At 45.3% G+C, this 22,872-nt stretch overlaps 1 protein-coding gene across 1 annotated transcript in view; it reads left to right on the top strand.

Moving 5' to 3' along the window:
• The window catches only part of LOC126270221 (uncharacterized), a 70,111-nt gene that overhangs the window by 15,842 nt on the left and 31,397 nt on the right, over nt 1-22,872 (top strand). The window contains exon 3 of the mRNA XM_049974058.1: nt 22,217-22,243. Coding sequence (XP_049830015.1) covers nt 22,217-22,243 — 27 coding nt within the window. The remainder of the gene's footprint in view (nt 1-22,216; nt 22,244-22,872) is intronic.

Here is a 22,872-nt window from a genome sequence, read left to right on the forward strand (position 1 = left end):
CTACCCTATCCTGTGCAAGCTTCTTCATCTCCAAGCACTACTGCAACCTATATCCTTCTAATCTGCTTAGTGTATTCATCTCTTGGTCTCCCTCTACAATTTTTACCCTCCACACTGCCTCAGAACACGCCCTACAAACAGACCCCTTCTTCTAGACAAGTTGTGCTTCAAATTCTTCTTCTCCACAATTCTGTTCAGTACCTCTTCGTTAGTTACGTGATCTATCCATTTAATCTTCAGCATAACTCTGTAGCACCACATTTCGAAAGCCTCTATTCTACTTTTGTTTAAACTATTTATCGACCATGTTTCACTTCTATACATGTCTACACTCCATATAAACGCATTCAGAAAAGACTTCCTGACACTTAAATCTAGACTCGATTTTAACAAATTTCTCTTCTTCAGAAACGCTTTCCTTGTCATTGCCTATCTACATTTTATATCCTCTCTACTTCGACCATTGTCAGTTATTTTGCTCCCCAGATAGCAAAACTACTCTAATACACTACTGGTCATTAAAATTGCTAAACCAAGAAGAAGTGCAGACGATAAACGGGTATTCATTGGAAAAATATACTAGAACTGACATGTGATTACATTTGCACGCAATTTGGGTGCATAGATTCTGAGAAATCAGTCCCCAGAACCACCACCTCTGGCCGTAACAACGGCCTTGATACGCCTGGGCATTGAGTCAAAGAGAGCTTGGATGGCATGCACAGGCACAGCTGCCCATGCAGCTTCAACACGATACCACAGTGCATCAAGAGCAGCGACTGGCGTATTGTGACGAGCCAGTTGCTTGGCCACCATCGACCAGACGTTTTCAGTTGGTGAGAGATCTGGAGAATGTGCTGGCCAGGGCAGCAGTAGAACATTTTCTGTATCCAGAAAGGCCCTACGGGACCTGCAACATGCGGTCGTGCAACATCCTGCTGAAATGTAGGGTATCGCAAGGATCGAATCAAAGGATAGAACCACGGGTGGTAACACATCTAAAATGCAACATCCACTGTTCAAAGTGCTGTCACTGCGAACAAGAGGTGACCGAGATGTGTAACCAATGGCATCTCATATCATCACACCGGGTGATACGCCAGTATGGCGATGACAAGTAGACGATTCCAATGTGCGTTCACCGCGATGTCGCCAAACACAGATGCGACCATCATGATGCTCTAAACAGAACCTGGATTCATCCGAAGAAATGACGTTTTGCCATTCGTGCACCCAGGTTCGTCGTTGAGTACACCATCGCAGGCGCTCCTGTCTGTGATGCTGCGTCAAGGGTAAACGCAGCCATGGTCTCCTAGCTGATAGTCCATGCAGCTGCAAACGTCGTCGAACTGTTCGTGCAGATGGTTGTTGTCTTGCAAACGTCCCCATCTGTTGACTCAGGGATCGAAACCTGGTTGCACGATCCGTTACAGCCATGCGGATAAGATGCCTGTCATCTCGGCTGGCTGTTGTGATCCAGCACGGCGTTCCGTATTACCTTCCTGAACCAACCGATTCCATATTCAGCTATCAGTCATTGGATCTCGAGCAGCAATGTCGCGATACGATAAACCGCAATCGCAATAGGCTACAATCCGACCTTTATCAAAGTCGGAAACGTGATGGTATGCATTTCTCCACCTTACACGAGTTATCACAACAACGTTTCATCAGGCAACGCCGGTCAACTGCTGTTTGTGTATGAAAAATAGGTTGGAAACTTCCCTCATGTCAGCACGTTGTAGGTGTCGCCACCAGCGCCAAACTTGGGTGAATGCTCTGAAAAGCTAAGCATTTGCGTATCACAGCATCTTCTTCCTGTCGGTTAAATTTCGCGCCTGTAACACGTCATCTTTGTGGTGTAGCAATTTTCATGGGCAGTAGTGTACTTTAATTGTCTCATTTCCTAATCTAATCCCCTCAGTATCACCTGATTTAATTCGACTACATTCCATTATCCTCGTTTTCCTTTTGTTGATGTTCATCTTATATCCTCCTTTCAAGACACTGTCCACTCCGTTCAATAGCTCTTCCAGGTCCTTTGCTGTGTCTGACAGAATTGCAATGTCTTCGGAAAACTTCAAGGTTTTTATTTCTTCTCCATGGATTTTAATTCCTTCTCCAAATTTTGCTTTTGTTTCCTTTACTGCTTGCTCAGTATACAGATTGAATAACATCGGGGATAGATTGCAACCCTGTCTCACTCCCTTCCCACCCACTGCTTCCCTTCCATGCCCCTCGACTCTTATATCTACCATCTGGTTTCTGTACAAATTGTAAATAGCCTTTCGTTCCTGTATTTGACCCTTGCCATTTTCAGAATCTGAAAGAGAGTATTAAAGTCAACATTTTCAAAAGCTTTCGCTAAGTCTACAAATGCTAGAAACGTAGGTTTGCCTTTCCTTAACCTATCTTCTAAGATAAGTCGTAGAGTCGGTATTGCCTCACGTGTTGCAACATTTCTATGGAATCCAAACTGATCTTTCCCAAGGTCGGCTTCTATTAGTTTTTCTATTCGTCTGTAAAGAACTTGTGTTAGTGTTCTGCAGTCATGTCTTATTAAACTGATAGTTCGGGAATTTTCACACCTGTCAACACCTGCTTTCTTTGGGATTGGATTTATTATATTCTTCTTGAAGTTTGAAGGTACTTGGCCTGTCTCATGCATCTTGCTCGCCAGTTTTGTCTGGGCTGGCTCTCCCAAGGCTACCAATAGTTCTAATGGAATGTTGTCTACTCCCTGGGCCTTGTTTCGACTCAGGTCTTGGCTCTGAGCACTGAGCACTATGGGACTTAACATCTGAGGTCATCAGTCCCCTAGAAATTAGAACTACTTAAACCTAACTAATCTAAGGACATCACACACATCCACGCCTGAGGCAGGATTCGAACCTGCGACCGTAGCGGTCGCGCGGTTCCAGACTGAAGCGCCTAGAACCACTCGGCCACACAGGCCGGCTCTTCAGTTTTAATCTACAGTTCATAACCAATAGATTGTGGTCAGAGTCCACATCTGCCCCTGGAAATGTCTTACGATTAAAACCTGGTTACTAAATCTCTGTCTTACCATTATATAATCTATCTGAAACCTTCCAGTGTCTGCAGGCTTCTTCCACCTATAGAACCTTCTTCCATGATTCTTAAACCAAGTGTTATCCATGATTAAGTTATGCTCTGCGCAAAATTCTACCAGGCGGCTTCCATTTGCATTCCTTACCCCCATACCTTATTCACCTAATACTTTTTCTTCTCTTCCTTTTCCTAATATCGAATTCCAGTCCCCCATGACTATTAAATTTTCGTCTACCCTCTGTATCTGAATGATTCCTTTTGTCTCATCATACATTTCTTCAATCTCTTCATCATCTTCGGAGCTAGCTGGTATATATAAACTTGTACTATTGTGGTAGGCGTGGGCTTTGTGTCTATCTTGGCTACAATAATGCGTTCACTATGCTGTTCGTAGTAGCTTACCCGCGCTCCTATTTTTTATTCATTATTAAATCTACTCCTGAATTACCCTTATTTGATTTAGTATTTATAACCCTGTATTCACCTGACCAAAAGTCTTGTTCCTCCTGCCCACTATATATAAATTTATCCTATTCATTTTCCGTTTTAAATTTTCTAACTTACCTGCCCGATTAAGGGATCTGGCATTCCACGCTCCAATCCGTAGAACGCCAGTTTTGTTTCTCCTGATAACGACGTCCTCCTGAGCAACCTCGGGCTGCAGATCCAAATGGGAGACAATTTTACCTCCAGAGTATTTTATCCAAGAGGACGCCATCATCATTTAAACATACGGTAAAGTTGCATGCCCTCGGAAAAAATTACGGCTGTTGTGTCCCCTTGCTTTAAGCCGTTAGCAGTACCAGCACAGCATGGCCGTTTTGGGTAATGCTACAAGACCAGATCAGTCATCCAGGCTATAGACCCTGCAACTATTGAAAAAGATGCTGCTCCTCTTCAGGACCACACGTTTGTCTGGCCTGTCAACAGATACACCTCCGTTGTAGTTAGTGATATATTCTCATAAAATTACAGAAACAGTTGTACATAACACACCATTGAATGAAAACAAATTATTTTCCATGAAATTGGTGGAAACATGGATCCGCGCACAGTGGGACATTTCAAACTGTGCATGTAAGTGCGTTTTTCCGTCTGCTTACTGCTGCAAAGCCTTTATCTACGATAAGTACTTCCCACGATAGGAAAATCAGGACGATGGTTTCCAACCTGTGATAGCCTGATGTCCAGAGGAACTACTCCCTTTGTTGTAAGATATGAAGGTATTTTGCCTGGACATTTCCTAATAGCATATCTAGCAATGAGCTGTCATGCTGTTTTGAAACGAAATGATAACTGATCCTTCTTTGATATAGAGCGCTTGTTAATCTTCCATAACAAAAAGCTGTTCACTACAGCGAGATCAGTCAGTAAGTACAGAATTATATGCCACGATTTGACATAACGTCTGTCTAGGGTATATCTTTCTCTCAGTTGATCGAGTCTGTAAACGCTACCCATGATCTTGTTATGATTAGACACGGCTAAGAGGCAGAATACATATGACTGTGTCAGTTCTTCATTCTTGCGAGTGACTATTGCAAAATGATTTAGATAATTTATCTGTGTGGCACGAAAAGTGACAATTGACCCTGAATAAAGAAAAGTGTGAAGTTATTCACATGAGTACTAAAAGAAATTGACTAAATTTCGATTAGGCGATAAGTCACACATATCTGAAGGCTGTAAGTTCAGCTAAATACTTAGGGATGACAATCACAAATAACCTAAATTGGAACGATCACATAGATAATGTTGTGGGTAGAGCAAGCCAAAGACTACGATTCTTTGGCAAAACACTTGGAACATGCAACAGGTCTACTGAAGAGACTGCTTACAACACTCTTGTCCGCCCTTTTCTGGAGTATTGCCTTGCGGTGTGGGATTCGCATCAGGTTGGACTGACAGATGACATCGAAAAAGTACAAAGAAGGGCAGCTCGTTTTGTATTACCGTGAAATAGGGGAGATAGTGCCACAGACATGATACGTGAACTGGAGTGACAATCATTAAAACAAAGACGTTTTTTGTTGCAACAGGACCTTCTCATGAAATTCAGTCACCAGTTCTCTCCTCCGATTGAGAAAACATTCTGTTGGCACCCATCTACATAGGGAGAAATGGCCATCACTATAAAATAATAGAAATCAGGGCTCGCACAGAAAAATTTAAGTACACGTTTTTCTCGCGCGCCATTCGAGAGTGGAACGGTAGAGAGACAGCATGAAAGTGGTTCACTGAACCCTCTGCCAGGCACTTAAATGTGAATAGCAGAGTAATAAAGTAGACATAGATGTAGATGTCTCGTGAATACTGAACCCTATGCAGCTATGTGTCATCACGGTTGTCCATGCAGTTCAAAGCAGAGATTGCATCTTTTATTTGAAACTGGAATCGTCGTCTTCATAACCTACATTATCTTCCATCACAGAAGGGAGACCTATGCGATTGACTGGGTGACCGTCAGCAGGATTAAATCTATTTCTTCAGCAATATACACAGCATCCACGGTGATTTATAGAAGTTTCCAAATGCCAGAAATGTAGCCTTATAATGTACGCATTCTGTTAGTTTTAGGTCTGCTCTTCTCCTAGTGTGTAACCATTACTATTTTCTTTCAATTTACCAATGTATATGTCGAAATCCATTGCGTATCCTGACTCTACATCGCGAAAACACCACACTTTTTCCTCCCTTGAAAGATTTCATCGGAATTTACTGCTTCGTACCGAAGCCTTTGAAATCAGTTATGCTCTCGTCAACAGTCAGAAGAGTGGAGTGAGCGTGATTTGCTTTCCAGTTCTCTAAAAAGTTTGTTAGAAAAGGCCGCAGTTTGTGAAGCTTGTACTCAGGGTGGCTTAGAGGTTTCTGATACTCGTTGTTGTTACGATGGATGTTCTCATCAATTTTTTTTGTCCTTTTACTATCTCTTAGAATTGAATCTGAACTCCAATAATTTGGCCGTGCTGGAAGTCCATGAATACCAATAACAGTAAGGCATCCAATAAATGCCTGTATCTCCATAATGTTTATAGCACTTCATTCTTTTGTTGTACCGGTATTTCCACCATACAAAGGTCTGTTTAGAGTAGCATACCTATTTCTAATATTTACGATTATGCTGGAAGTGTCATCATAAAAAGTTTTGAAAAGTAGCGCAGTTCATTGCAACTTTCACTGGAAACATGTTTTGAAGCAGCACTTTTTACTGAATGACATGTCCCCTTCACTGATAAGATGTGAACAGTCGTCGTTCCACTCTTCATCACTGTGTAGATCTGAGTCGCTTTGAGGCGCTGTATCATCTGTAGCTGTAGGATTTTGCGCACCGTGCTCTCGGTTATGTCCTATGTTCGGGCAATTCTCCATGCACAAAACGTTTGCGCACTACCACTCGTCTCTTCCTGCACTGCTGTGGCCATCGCTTCCACTAACGTCAAATTAGTTCGTTTCCTCCCTCTGTCAGGTAGCCCACAAAAAAAATCCGTCTTTTCGAATTTGCGAATCATTTTCTCCAGACTCACGGCAGTCATCGGACCAACGCCTTTTTTCAAACCCTTCGGTGTCCGGAACTTCTGCAGAGCGACGTGTGCACAGTCATGATTCTTCTAATACAGCTTTACAAGCAGGGCGCGATCCTGCATTGAGACAGTCATCTCGAATGAAATTACAATTAAATCAATACCGTTAGCCTCTGACAGACGTTGAATTACACTCCTGGAAATTGAAATAAGAACACCGTGAATTCATTGTCCCAGGAAGGGGAAACTTTATTGACACATTCCTGGGGTCAGATACATCACATGATCACACTGACAGAACCACAGGCACATACACACAGGCAACAGAGCATGCACAATGTCGGCACTAGTACAGTGTATATTCACCTTTCGCAGTAATGCAAGCTGCTATTCTCCCATGGAGACGATCGTAGAGATGCTGGATGTAGTCCTGTGGAACGGCTTGCCATGCCATTTCCACCTGGCGCCTCAGTTGGACCAGCGTTCGTGCTGGACGTGCAGACCGCGTGAGACGACGCTTCATCCAGTCCCAAACATGCTCAATGGGGGACAGATCCGGAGATCTTGCTGGCCAGGGTAGTTGACTTACACCTTCTAGAGCACGTTGGGTGGCACGGGATACATGCGGACGTGCATTGTCCTGTTGGAACAGCAAGTTCCCTTGCCGGTCTAGGAATGGTAGAACGATGGGTTCGATGACGGTTTGGATGTACCATGCACTATTCAGTGTCCCCCCGACGATCACCAGAGCTGTACGGCCAGTGTAGGAGATCGCTCCCCACACCATGAAGCCGGGTAGTGGCCCTGTGTGCCTCGGTCGTATGCAGTCCTGATTGTGGCGCTCACCTGCACGGCGCCAAACACGCATACGACCATCATTGGCACCAAGGCAGAAGCGACTCTCATCGCTGAAGACGACACGTCTCCATTCATCCCTCCATTCACGCCTATCGCGACACCACTGGAGGCGGGCTGCACGATGTTGGGATGTGAGCTGAAAATGTCCTAAAGGTGTGCGGGACCGTAGCCCAGCTTCATGGAGACGGTTGCGAATGGTCCTCGCCGATACCCCAGGAGCTACAGTGTCCCTAATTTGCTGGGAAGTGGCGGTGCGGTCCCCTACGGCACTGCGTACGATCCTACGGTCTTGGCGTGCATCCGTGCGTTGCTGCGGTCCGGTCCCAGGTCGACGGGCACGTGCACCTTCCGCCGACCACTGGCGACAACATCGATGTACTGTGGACACCTCATGCCCCACGTGTTGAGCAATTCGGCGGTACGTCCACCCGGCCTCCCGCATGCCCACTATACGCCCTCGCTCAAAGTCCGTCAACTGCACATACGATTCACGTCCACGCTGTCGCGGCATGCTACCAGTGTTAAAGACTGCGATGGAGCTCCGTATGCCACGGCAAACTGGCTGACACTGACGGCGGCGGTGCACAAATGCTGCGCAGCTAGCGCCATTCGACGGCCAACACCGCGGTTCCTGGTGTGTCCGCTGTGCCGTACGTATCATCATTGCTTGTACAGCCCTCTCGCAGTGTCCGGAGCAAGTATGGTGGGTCTGACACACCGGTGTCAATGTGTTCTTTTTTCCATTTCCAGGAGTGTACATCAAAGGGAACAGATGAATATTTGTGCCCTGACCGGGACTCGAAACCGAGATCTCCCGCTTATATGGCAGACGCTCTATCCATCTGAGCCACCGAGGGCACAGAGGATAGCACGACTGCATGCACTTATCGCCGACATGCTCCCCGTGAGACCCACATTATCAAGTTATAGTCCACACACTACATTCGTAGTGCCCTTGCTATTATACCCATTAGTCACAGCAGACAATCCATCGAGTCCCGTAAGAGTTTAGACAATTCGTCTTTTTTTTTTTCTCTTTATCGTAAATCCCATTCATCCAAAGTGGGCCGGCAGCGGCTTACAGACGCCGCTCTTCGGTCTGTAGAATAACATAAATCGTACATGAAGACAGAAAAACAGTAGACATGAATGTTAAAAACAGTTGGTACACATAAGAATGTGATGGAGGCATTCAGTGGACGGCACATGACAAATAAGCAAAGTCAACACAGCACACAAACGAGGGCAGCCAGTTGTCCACCGAACTAAGGAGCACACCAAAGAGAATGCTGATGCACTATAACGACGAAAAACACTGTTGCACAAAACACTGGCGACGACCTTCCATGCTGAGAACACTGAACACAAGGGAGGATGGAGGGGCTGCCATCATGGGGAAGGGACAGGCAGAAGGGAAGGAGGGGGGATGACGCCAATGGGAGAAAGGGAAAGGGAGGGGAGGGGAGAGGGTAATGTTGAGTGTGGAAGGCCAGGGAGGGAGGAGGGGGAGGGAGTGGGAAACTGGGAGAGAGGAGGGGAGGAGGGAGAAAGGAAGTCAATGAAGGAGAGAGGGACCCTGGAGGAAAAGGGGGAAGGAAGAGAAGGGGAGGATAAGATCTGATAGGAGAGGTACATGGAGGGAATGAGGACATCATCAGGAAGGGGGAGTTGGTGGAGGCCACCTTAGGCAAAAGTGTGGACAGTATGAAGATGGAGAGCAGGTAGGATGCAAGAGTGCAGGTGTGGCAGCAGGTTGGGGTGCAGGAGGATGGGAGAGACAAGTGGGTAGGGAGGATCAAGCTTGCACGAGGTGTAAAGGATCCGTATCCGTGTGAGGAAAAGGAAGAGGTGTGGGAAATGAACCAAGTCATAAAGGATCCACATGGGGGATGGGAGACGGATGCGATAGGGGAGCCAGAGTGCATGGTGTTCAAGGATTTGAAGGTTGATGGGAGGGGTGGATATCCAGGTGGGGTGGGCATAACAGAGAATGGGGTGGATGAGGGACTTACAAGTGTGGAGGATAGTGGAGAGGTCCAAACCCCTCATTCAGCCGAAGAGAAGTTTGAGGAGGTGGAGATGGGTTCATGCCTTAGCTTGGATTGTCTGGAGATGGGGGGTTCAGGAAAGGAAGCGGTCGAGGGTGACCCCAAGGTTCTTCAATTGGGGAGTGAGGGCAATGGGATGGCCATAGAGGGTGATGCAAAAATCCAGGAGATGGAAGGAGGGGATGGTGTTTAGGCACTGAAGAAGGTCTTCGGCTGGTTAGCCTTAACGATATGAAGATGGCATCTGTTCTTTCAGACATGTCCGAAAGAACATACTTGGTGCACAGTTAATTTCCAGCTTATTTATTTACTGAGATGTGAAAATAAATCCTCTGCTCTTTCTACTAATAGCAACTATGGAAGGGAAAAAATCTGGGGAAGACTGAGGGTTGCTTATGCTAACTGATTAAATGATGTCACAATTTGCGGTGTGAGTCTTTATTCCTTAAGAAAACATAGTTCAAGTGCACCATACAATCGCAATCAAAACGTGACCACCCCCTATGTTCAATGTCAATGTGCCATAACAGCTCACAGACGGCAGGTGGCAGCACTAGCGGTTAAGAATACATAAAACATGTCCAGGGGGAGGGGAGGAGGGAAAAAACAGTGCAGCGGACATCGCAATGCGGAAAAGGACCGATTTATCTAACGTCCAAAACGGCATGATCAGTGGCTCTTGGGTGAAGAGCTAAATCATTTCCGAAGTGATTAAGTTTGTAACCTGTTAGTGTCCCGTCGTGGTTAGACAATACCGTGCATGCCAAATGGCGCTATCCAAAACTGGCGCAAGGCAACTGTGGTGCAACACAGGCCATAGATGATAGGGGTAGAAGACAGCTATGGTGATGTGTATGGGCGAATAGACGTGCAACTGTAGAGCAGCTGCCCGCCTGATAAATCAAGAGGATGCTAACAGTGTTCAGCGAACGTTGCTGCGTAAGGGCCTCCGGTTCGTGTATCCATGATGACTGCTGTTCATCGGCGACTAAGACTGAAATTTGCAGGTCAGTACCGCAACTGTGCGTCCAGTGAGAGGCACAGTTGGCCTGTGCAGATAATACATGGCCGTTGGCGTCTATGGCGTGATGGCGCCAAACATCTGAAAGCACACACCCTTCATTAATCGTCGGAAGGGTCCAGATAGTAGGAAGAAGCATTGTGGTCTGGTGAACGTTTCTGTAGCGTTGCCTGGGTGATCTCGTCAATGGGGAAGGCGCGATGGATCAAGTCAAGTATGCATCTATCCTTGAGGATCATATGCAGATCGTTTTTCCAGACACGACAGCATGTACCACCAGGACAATACAACGTATCACCCAACTCCTAGTGCACGTGCATGGTTAAAAGAGCACCAGGATGAAATTACTTACTCCCCTGGCAAGCGAACTCCGCAGATTTAAACCCAGTCGAGAGTCTGTGGGAGCAACTCGCTCTGGCTATTCGCGCCATAGATCCTCAACCGAGGAACCTAGAGCAGCTGGCCACGGCACTCGAGTCGGCATGGCTCCACATCGCTGTCTGTATTTTGCAAAACCTCAGTGACTCTATTCCTGCACGTCTGCGCTGCAAAATTTTGTTTTCCGGGCTTTTGACAGATGGTCACATTACTGCAACTGGACCTTTAGAAGCGCTCCCATGAGCGTGTCTGTGTAGACCTACTCAACTCGAGCAAACAGACGCCACCAAGTGCTTACCGCTCACTGCCCCGAAAGCACTCCCACAATCGAAGGCATTCCACAGTCCTATGAGTTCGGGAAGTCAAGATTCGTTGAATCTGAAAATGTTGTATCAACCTCTCTCCCCACCATCATAATTTATCCATTCTTCTCCGAAACTATCGTTTACCCTGTCGTCTACAGCCCCTCTCTCCCGCGAGCATGGCTCCCGCGTCACAAATGTGAGAGGAGAGGCCCCTTGGATCTGAAAACACCCAGTCGTTCTATTGATTGCTATTCTGTGTTCAGTTGTCTCGCTAACACCTTGTCCGTCTCCGTTGCCTTCAAAACGGCGTTTTATCTGAAGTAGTGGGGGGAGAGGTGCGCCAAATTTGAAAAAAACTTCACTAATAGACTGTTTGCAGCCCCACATTCGGCTGCCCCGCTCACATTCCAAACCTTTCTCTCACGTCCAAACCAACTGTTGTCTAAAGTGACGAGGAAGAAATTTCGTGAGATTTGAAATCGCCAGTCATCAACCCGGTTTCAGCCTCGCGGTTGACTGTCTCACTAACGCTTCGTGCTTTTTTCACATGTCCAGACCGACGCTCTGTATTCAGTGGTGGGAAAAGTTTAAAGCTTGAAATTCGAATCACCGATCCCAACTTTTCTGGCCTCATTTCTTCCCCCACCACCACTGCACGTTAATTTTCAGCTACTCATACTGTCACTCAATGACAATCACTCATGAAATACCGAAAAAGAAAACCTAAAACGGCATTCATGGTAGTAAACGAAAAAAAAAAAAAACATGTAACTTGTCCCATTTGCATTCCAGTGGATTTAATGCAGTCTTGCGAGGGTAAGAAGTTACCGCGACAGCTTTAGGAAGCTTGACTCGCAAGTGACACATTTAGTCAGACACATTTCGTCACTTAATATCAAACGAACTGACACTTACGTTTGAACCTTATCGAAAATGCCCCCAACAGAGACAACGTGTCTTAAAGGTGAACAGAGAACACACCCCCATTAATGTCCACAAACAAGTTTCCAAGACATTTATGATAAGAGAGTCTATGTTACGCATTATCTCAGCAATCACATCTGATAATATGGTTAATTTCCACATTACATTATTTAATGGGGAACTGTGTTTTCATTAGTCTTTTCACTATGTCAACGTACTATCAAATCCGTAAGTATTAGAACGACCTATATTACGTTTAGCCTGATTTGCATGTAGCCCACACAATGTAGCTGTCTCGCAGATCCCCTAATCTACCTGCACTAAGAGTCGTTTGACTATACAAGACCATACAAGAGATCACTAAAAATAATTTTCTTTCAGGTAATCAGTCGAGATGTAAATCAACGCCACGATACTGCAGATACTAGGAAACGCGTCATTCGAAGTTAGACAGTCCTTAACGCTTGTAAATTCAATTTTATTACAGTAAGTTATATTCCAAAATCGCCACCATACTCACTTGAATTTATCTAACTAGGTAACACAAGGCATTCCAGTAATCTTTAAGCAAACTTTAACATTTTTAAGGAGAAGAGATAAAGTTCAATGACAATTCGAAGTATTCTTGCTCTTTAAAAACTTTCCCACATCTGTGCAACGTCGTTCCTGGTTTGTCATAAACTGGATGTTGAACAAATCAGTTAAACCAACGCGGTTAACAGTGGCAAGCGCTCTATGAAAACCTCAAAATTAACATCGTTTCACCAGTAATTTCTCTGTCCTCGCGATTGAGCAATTATTTGTGCACATGTTTGGCTTCAAACGACGTGACGAATTTTTTTCTTCTGGATTAAAACCAAGCACCTTTAGTCATTGTAACCAAGCAAGGTTTCGTGCCTGACCGAAACTCGATCACAGCAAGGTTCGTCATTGGTGACTAGGCATAAACAGTCGTGAAGTATCGAAGTTTCCACCAGTAGCAGTTAGCATATCTGAACTTGAAAATTTTCGTGCTCTGCCTGGAATCCTGTCAAGATCATTATCTTCTTCTTAACTAACCACGAAACACATTTCATATACATCTACATCATAATCTCCAAGCCATCTAATGATGTGTGGCGGAGGGTACTTTCGATACCCCTACCTGATCCCTCCAACCCTGTTCCACTCGCGAATAGTGCGTGGGAAGAATGAGTGTCGGTAAGCCTCTGTATTGGCTCTAATTTCTCGAATTTTCTCCTATTGGTCAATACGCTTGATGTATGTGAGTGGAAGTAATATGTTTCCCGACTCCTCCTGAAAAGTGCTGTCCCGAAATTTCAATAGTAAATTTCTCCGTGGTGCACAATGCCTGTCTTGTAACGTCTGCCAGTGGAGTTTGTTTAGCATCTCCGTAATCCTCTCTCTCCAGCTAAACGATCCCGTCACGAAACGAGCAGCTCTTCGTTGGATCTTCCGAAACTTCTCTGTCAGTCCTACGCGATAGAGATCCCAGATTCTCAAGGATCGGCCGAACAAGCGCCTTATAAGCCACTTTCTTCTGAGTCTGGTGTTTGCTTTTCTCTCTATTTGTTTTATGTGGTCATTCCACTTGGGTAGTTACGCCTAGATATTTTACGGCAGACGCTGTCTCCAGCTGTTTGTCATCAATAGTGCAGCCGTACAGTAGTGGATTTCTTTTCCTATGTATGCGCAGTACGTTACATTTATTTACGTTCAAGATCAACCGACAGGGCCTGCACCATTCATTAATTCTCTCCAGGTCGTTCTGCAAATTCTTACTATCTTCTGCCTTTGCTACTTTGGTATACATAATTGCATCATCCGCGAATAGCCTTAAAGAGCATCCGACGCTTTCTATTAGAGTGATTCGGCAGACATCAAGGCGATAATCAAGTTCCTCCCACACTCGGCGCAGCATGTCCCCATCAATGAGTTCGAAAGCATTGTTGATGCGAGCTCGCAGTTCTGGCACGTTTCTTGGTAGCGGAGGTTTAAACACTGAATCTTAGAAAGAAATCTCATGGGGTTAAGTCGGGAGAGCGTGGAGGCCATGACATGAATTGCTGATCATGATCTCCACCACGACCGATCCATCGGTTTTCCAATCTCCTGTTTAAGAAATGCCGAACATCATGATGGAAGTGCGGTGGAGCACCATGCTTTTGAAAGATGAAGTCGGCGCTGTCGGTCTCCAGTTGTGACATGAGCCAATTTTCCAGCATGCCCAGATACACGTGTCCTGTAACATTTTTTGGCAGAAGGAAAAGGGGCCGTAATCTTTAAACCGTGAGATTGCACAAAACACGTTAACTTTTGGTGAATTGCGAATTTGCTGCACGAATGCGTGAGGATTCTCTACCGCCCAGATTCGCACATTGTGTCTGTTCACTTCACCATTAAGAAAAAATGTTGCTTCATCAATGAAAACAAGTTTCGCACTGAATGCATCCTCTTCCATGAGCTGTTGCAACCGCGCCGAAAATTCAAAGCGTTTGACTTTGTCATCGGGTCAGGGCTTGTAGCAATTGTAAACGGTAAGGCTTCTGCTTTAGCCTTTTCCGTAAGATTTTCCAAACCGTCGGCTGTGGTACATTTAGCTCCCTGCTTGCTTTATTCGTCGACTTCCGCGGGCTACGCGTGAAACTTGCCCGCACGCGTTCAACCGTTTCTTCGCTCACTGCAGGTCGACCCGTTGATTTCCCCTTACAGAGGCAACCAGAAGCTTTAAACTGCGCATACCATCGCCGAACGGAGTTAACAGTAGGTGGATCTTTGTTGAACTTCGTCCTGAAGTGTCGTTGCACTGTTATGACTGACTGATGTGAGTGCATTTCAAGCACGACATACGCTTTCTCGGCTCCTGTCGCCATTTTGTCTCACTGCGCTCTCGAGCGCTCTGGCGGCAGAAACCTGAAGTGCGGGTTCAGCCGAACAAAACTTTATGAGATTTTCTGCGTATACAGCAACGGTCCTCCCATCACACTTCCCATTGGTACTCCGGACATTACCTTTACAACTATCGATTTAGCTCCGTAAAGAGCGAACTGTTGAGTTCTGTCTGCAAGAAAGTCTTGAATCCGATCGTAGGTCTGCTCCGATACTCCGGAAGCTCGTTTTTTTTTTTTCATTAATCGGCAATGCGGGACGGTGTCAAACGCCTTACTGAATTCAAGGGCCGGCCGAAGTGGCCGAGCGGTTCTAGGCGCTACAGTCTGGAACCACGCGACCGCTGCCGTCGCAGGTTCGAATCCTGCCTCGGGCTTGGTTGGTTGGTTGGTTTATGGGGTTGAAGGGACCAGACTGCTAGGGCCATCGGTCCCTTTTTCCAAAAACTTCAAACACCCACAAAGAATAAAAACGAACAATGGAGATTACAAGAGAAGTCACAGGACAAGAAAGAATCAGACAGAGACCAGACAAAAGGAATGAAAATCACACAGAGTGTGACAGTGGTTGGCCGACCATAGAGACAAAAAAGGAAAAGCCAACCAACAAGAAACACACTAAAAAACTCAATCTAAAATCGTAGGCCAAAGGCCATACCCAACACAAAATAAAGACAAACACTTAGGTCAAGTGATAAAAGCCCTCTGCACGAATAAAACCCAAAACTAAGTCTGCCATGGCAGTGCCATCTGTTAATAGTGCAGAGAGCTTATCAGGCAGCGCAAACGTCTGCCCGAGAGCAGTTAAAAGAGGACAGGCCAACAAAATGAGGACCACCGTCGAAGCGGATCCGCAGCGACATAGAGGTGGGTGCTCACGGCGCAATAAGTGGCTGTGCGTCAGCCGGGTGTGCCCAATGCGCAGCCTGCAGAGGACATCAGACTCCTTGCGAGAGACCCGCAAAGAGGAGCAGCACGGACCGGTAGCCTCCTTGATGACCCGAAGTTTGTTGGGTGAAGGCAGGGAGCGACATTCTTCACCCCAGGTGCGAAGCAACTTCTGCCGCAAAACGGATCTGAGGTCATTCTCCAAAATGCCAATCGATAAGGCTGGTGCACCGACAGCCTGTTTGGTCAGCATGTCAACACGTTCTGGGATGCCGACATGACCCGGTGTCCACACAAAGACCACAGAGCGGCCGCAACGGGCAAGAGTGTGGAGGGACTCCTCGATAGCCATCACCGGACGAGAACGAGGGAAACACTGGTCGATAGCTGGTAAACAGCTCAGGGAGTCGCTACAGACAACGAAGGACTCACCAGAGCAGGAGCGGATATACTCTAGGGCACGAGAGACGGCGAACAGCTCAGCAGTGAAAACGCTGCAGCCAGCCGGTAATGAGTGTTGTTCATAGTGGTCCCCTAGAGTGAGAGCATAACCGACACGACCAGCAACCATCGAACCGTCAGTGTAGACAACGCCAGAGCCCTGATACGTGGCAAGGATGAAAAGAAAGCGGCGGCGGAAGGCCTCAGGAGGGACCGAGTCCTTCGGGCCCTGTGCCAATTCGAGCCGAAGGCATGGGCGGGGCACACACCGCGGCGGTGTACGCAGAGTGGCCCGGAAAAGAAGTGGAAGAGGGAAAACCCCCAGCCCGGAGAGAAGCTCTCTGACGTGAACTGCGATCGTACAACACGACCGGGGCCGATGTTCTGGGAGATGGACGACAGACTGAGGGAACAGGAGGTGATGCCCAGGCAAGCTACAAACGTGTGTTGCATAAGCGGCCAGTAAACGTTGGCGCCGTAACCGCAGTGGAGGGACACCTGCCTCCACAAGTATGCTGTTGACAGGGCTTGTCCGGAAAGCTCCAGTGGCAAGTCGGATCCTGCTGTGATGGATGGGGTCCAGCACCCGCAACGCAGAAGGGGATGCTGAACCATAAGCCAGGCTCCCATAATCCAGACGGGACTGAATTAACGCCTGGTAGAGCCGTAAGAGGGTAGACCGGTCGGCACCCCAGCTGGTGTGGCTCAAGCATCGCACAGCATTAAGATGCCGCCAACACATCTGTTTAAGCTGCCGAATATGAGGGAACCAAGTCAACCGAGCATCCAAAACTGCATCGATAAACCGATGTGTCTCCACCACAGCAAGAAGTTCGCTGGCAAGATAAAGCCGTAGCTCAGGGTGAATTATGCGTAGCCGGCAGAAATGCATAACGCAGGTCTTGGCAGCCGAAAAGTGGAAGCCATGTGCTACAGTCCAAGACTGCGCCTTGCGGATAGCGCCCCGCAGCTGACGTTCAGCAGCTGCAATGCCAATGGAGCTACAGTAGAGGCAGAAATCGTCAGCACACAAGGAGACAGACGGTCCCACTGCCGCAGCGAACCCATTAATTGCAATTAAAAACAGGCAGACACTGAGGACTGATCCTTGTGGTACCCCGTTCTCCTGAACTCGGGAGGAACTGTGGGACGTCACGACTTGCACGCGGAAGGTACGATGCGACAGAAAATTTCGTATGAAAATCGGCAGCGGACCCCGAAGCCCCCAACCATGAAGGGTAGAAAGGGTGTGATGTCGCCATATCGTATCGTACGCCTTCCGCATGTCAAAAAAGACAGCGACGAGGAGCTGACGGCGGGCAAAGGCCTTACGGATGGCTGACTCCAGGCTCACCAGATTGACTGCGGCAGAGCGGCCTTTACGGAACCCACCCTGAGAAGGAGCCAGAAGACCCCGAGACTCTAGTGCCTCGGGCATGGATGTGTGTGATGTCCTTAGGTCATTTAGGTTTAAGTAGTTCTAAGTTCTAGGGGACTGATGACCTTAGAAGTTAAGTCCCATAGTTCTCAGAGCCATCTGAACGATTTATTGAATTCAAGGAACACGGCTTCAACCTGAGAGCCGTTGCAGACTGCGCTGTGGATTCCATGGGGGAAGTAATAGTTTCAGGTAACAAAGTTTGCACATGTGTAAAAAGAAGCGCCATGATGTAAAGTAATGTGACGGAGACTCAAACGCAGCACATAATCAGATTATTAGCTAAGAAACTTCAGGTGTTTGATATCGAATATTTTCAGCAGCAGCGAGATGTTTGAAACTGAATCGAGGATACAACTTTTTTTCCTGACAGGGAATCGAACCCGGCATCTTCCGTCGTTGTTTTCTATCCATGAATTGCTTACTCACCAGTAGTGAGATGTATGCATGTTTTGACTAGAAATAACGGGACCTATCGTTATTGCCGACAACACATGAAGAAACATGAAAATAATTTATCGCTAGCAACTCGGTGTGCATACATGCTAGGGCTTGAAATGAAACCATGAATATTTTTGTGCTAAGAGGTATAACACAATGTGTTCTTGTAGCTGTGGATATCTTAATTTGAAACAGATATTAGTATCTAAGGGTAAGGTACAACTTTTAATTCGCTGGTCAAAGATGGAGAAAACTGTTAGGCGTAGAAGACCAGCACCGACAACAAAGCCAGCGCTGTGAAAAGCAGTTCATGACGCATGGGAAGAGTTGTGACAGAATGACAGTTTCGTCCGGCAACTTGTTGCTCTATTCCCCAGCGACTAAATGTATTTGTAGGGGAGTACGGAAACTGAAAACGGTACTGATTTTTGTGTTGTTAGGGTGAAAATCTTGTGTATGACAAATGAACGTTTTATTTTCCCTCTAAGAAGAGGAAGATGCGTTTATCTTTTCTCTCTCTCTCTCTCTCTCTCTCTCTCTCTCTCTCTCTCTCTCTCTCTCTTCCTCCCTCTTTTCTTTAGCTGTTAATTTTAAAAGAGGAGCAGACTATACATTAAAACTAGGCTGCCTATTCCACTCTTTTTCAGTCATTCAGAACATTCTTGGTGTTAAATTAGTTTTCGACCACCGATTACAGAGAATGAGACAAACATGAAACTAATTTCCTTCTCACATAGCTCATCACGTCAGTGACGATGAAGGCATCAAAGAGAAACTATTTAGTTTCTTATGTCGAACAAAATCATCATTTTTATTTATATTCTCTATATTTACACGCAGACAGGACGACAGTACCGACGGCAGCACGAAGGAGATACCATTTTCTTGTAACTTCAGGCAGAAAGCACAATGCATAAGGAGAAAAAGTGGTTCAAGACCAGTGATGCAGACTTGAAGTGGAACATTTGCATTCACTATATCCTCAGTTACATACTTATTAATAGTGTTGTCCAACTAAACTAATAACTCTTACAACGAATTAAAATTCATGGTAGGAAAAGGAATCAGACATCCTACCTTCATGTCAGAAATTGACCGCCTTAACCACTGCTCTTTGCTCGAGTATATCTCTTTTTTTATGGCTCAGCCTTTAATTCTTCTTAAGAAGTCTATATGAAGACATCATAACAAGTCATCAGTAGGAAAATTGCATTGGAATTCTTAGTGAGCCAACTGACGATCAATCAAAATTGCATTAACGGACACTCCTTTGATATTTGTTGTTTTTTAAATTACAGTATGCAATACGTACTACAGCTTCAGACTTCTGAACCGTGCATATTGAATGAAAATGTCGTACGACCATTTATTACATATGTCTATTATCGAAGCTTCCTGAACGCGCAAAGTCTTTCTCGTGCCAGAACGATCTTTCTTGAAGCAAAGAAGCAATACAAAGCTTCAGGGATCTCTCTGCTGCCTTCGCCCTGCTACTAAATCCAAAGAGAACAACATGCAAATTTTAGATTTTTTTCCCACTGTTTCACCACGCTTGAGCAACGTTCATAAGTTTTCGGTATGTAAAATCCAAATCGTAACTGCGAGATAACAGGACTACCTCAAATAATAAAATGATAAATGCATCCATAGCGCCATGCAACGTTCAACTTGTCAGAGGCCCATTAGCCGTTAGCTGCTGTGGGGATTTTCTCAGTCGTTAATTGTTCTGACATTGACGCAGTCACGAGCTGTTTGGTGCCAATGTTTCTGGAACTTTTTGCTATTATAGGTGGAGTAGAAACTCAAACGATTTATGTCTGAAATTCCATCAACCTAGTAACTTTATCAGAAATCCAATATGCGATTTAAAGAAGCTAGGGAATGAAGTGGACTCGAAGGCGTGACTTCAACTCGGTGAAATATTCTGAATGACTTCCATTTTAGATGTGAACTGGTAAGTAACATTCATTGTTTAAACCCAGATTTGACTTTTGGCTCCCAGGTCATGACTGCTCTCTAACGTCACGTTCGGAGTAGGCCTATCTACGTTAGGGAACGTAGACGTATTGAAAGAAACATGTACCACAGCTGTATCATGTTGGCTCAGCGGTAACACGTTCGATTTCCAAAGTTCTGGTCGATATACAAATCGGTTGGGATCTCGCTGAAGAAACATTTCGGTTTGTAAGTCTTTTTCTCTTTTTCTTTATACGATCTGCATAAGGCCAGAACGAAATTCAGTGACTAAATTATAAAACAAGCGCTGCATCATAACTCATTCAATATATTGTAGAAGCGGAAAGAAGTATCTGTTTTGGAAATAACGAGTTACTGCACAAGAAAGATTCAGAAAAAGCTTCAAGGGACCATTAATGACAATAATGTGCGTGTTGTTTGTCATTTATGGAATTACCACCAGGGATAAACGTTACGGGAGCAATTAACATACTGAGGTATATCTGGAGGTAACAAACGTATTGAATAGCAGAACTGAACGCTTTCTCACAACTTTCTTTTGTATCTGCAGTATAAAAATATATTTTCCTTACAAATATACATTTTTTCATGATAAATTTCAGTCATATCACAACTGTGATTGAAACAAACAGTTTTCTTTTATAACATCAAAAGTTTCGTCGTAGATAGATGAAGTTCATAATTCAACTACATTTTATGATACATTTCAATCACAGTGTTACGTCATATGCTTCAAAGCATCGCAAGCCAATTTCTGCACGAACAAACGCCACAGAAGTAACTCTCCCTTCACCGTGAAGAAATTTTATGACATTTGCTTTAGCAGCTACAAAGTTTCGCAAACTAGTCGAAACGCGGCATCTCCAAAATAGCAGATCTGTCTTAATACGACACTTTCAATTATTTTATGTTCTTCATAACTTCCTCCATGCAAGTCAAAGTGAGATGGACTGTCTGTAATTCTGTCGAAGAGGCACAGCGTTGTTTTCACTCGATATATACACATAAAAAAAAGTTTTGCATCGCTTCCGTTCCGAAACTTCCGGAAACCGTACAAGAAATTGGAATAGAGATCAACATAAACATCATTTCCGCCCTTTTTATTGCTCATGAAAACCACACATTGCATGTTGTACCACCATACAGCGAGACCTTCAGAGGTGGTGGTCCAGTGCTGTTCACACCGGTACCTATAATACCCACTAGCACGTCCTTTTGCTTTGATGCATGTCTGTATTCGACGTGCCATACTATCCACAAGTTCATCAAGGCACTGTTGGTCCAGATTGTCCCACTCCTCAACAGCGATTCGGCGTAGATCGCTCAGAATGGTTGGTGGGTCACGTCGTCCATAAACAGCCGTTTTCGATCTATCCCAGGCATGTTCGATAGGGTTCATGTCTGGAGAACATACTGGCCACTCTAGTCGAGCGATGTCGTTATCCTGCAGGAAGTTATTCACAAGATGACAAGATGTGCACAATGGGGGCGCGAATTGTCTTCCATGAAGACGAATGCCTCGCCAATACAGGCATGCATTAACGCAAGAGGACGTGCTACTGTATATTAGAGGCACTGGTGTGTACAGCAGTCTGGGCCACCAACTCTGAAGGTCTCGCTGTATGGTGGTACAACATGCAATGTGTGGTTTTAATAAGCAACAAAAAGGGCTGAAGTGACGTTAATGTTGATCTGTATTCCAATTTTCTGTACAGGTTCCGAACTCTCGCAACCGAGGTGATGGAATTTTTTTTTTTAATGTGTGTACTACACCAATAATAATTATGTTAAGTTTTACATCAGGACGGTGCACACTTGTAGAGGAAAATGATCTTTGTTGAAGTAAATTTAACATCTTCATGTTATTAATCACAAGTCGTAATAACATGACGAAGAACTAAATAATTCGTTGTGATGAGTGTGTAGTTAGATAAAATGTGTATCTACGTATATGTTGAAGTGCATCATTTCCTGGATCGCATGGAAAGTACTAAACTTTACTTTTTTTCTTTGCAGGGATCACTTTTATTCGAGATACACAAAGTAAGTACGCTTTTGGAGAGCTGAGTTACCACTGGATTATAGTCTTCAAAATAAGGTGGAGAAGTACAGGGTGACAATTATTAAACTGCATTAAAAAAGCAAATTATTTACAAACTACGGCGTGCTACACACTTTACTTAACATGCAAACGTCACTACTGATATTCAGATTTAGGCTATGAGATGTTCGATATGCCTGCCATCATTGTGCGATGGTGTGGCGCAGACGAACAGCGAAATTCTGCATGACCCGATGAAATGTCAGCATATCGATGCTGTCGATGACATCCTGAACGCCTGTTTTCAGCTCAACAAAGGTTTTGGAGTTATTGCTGTACACCTTGTTTTCAATATAGCCCCATAAAAAGGAGTCGCATGTATTCAGATAAGAAGAAAATGGTGGCCAACCGAGGCCCATGCCAGTGGCCTCTGGGTACGCCATTGTCAGAATGCAGTCCCCAAAGTGCTCCTCCAGGCCATCAAAGAGTCTCCTGCATCGATGAGATTAAGCTCCGACTTGCATGGATCACATCTTGTCGACATTAGGAATAGTTTGGATAATGGGGATGAGATCATCTTCCAAAACCTTCACGTACCGTTCCGTAGTCACCGTGCCATCAAAAAATACCG

Source organism: Schistocerca gregaria, chromosome 1 (assembly GCF_023897955.1).
Source record: "Schistocerca gregaria isolate iqSchGreg1 chromosome 1, iqSchGreg1.2, whole genome shotgun sequence".
NCBI lineage: Eukaryota > Metazoa > Arthropoda > Insecta > Orthoptera > Acrididae > Schistocerca > Schistocerca gregaria.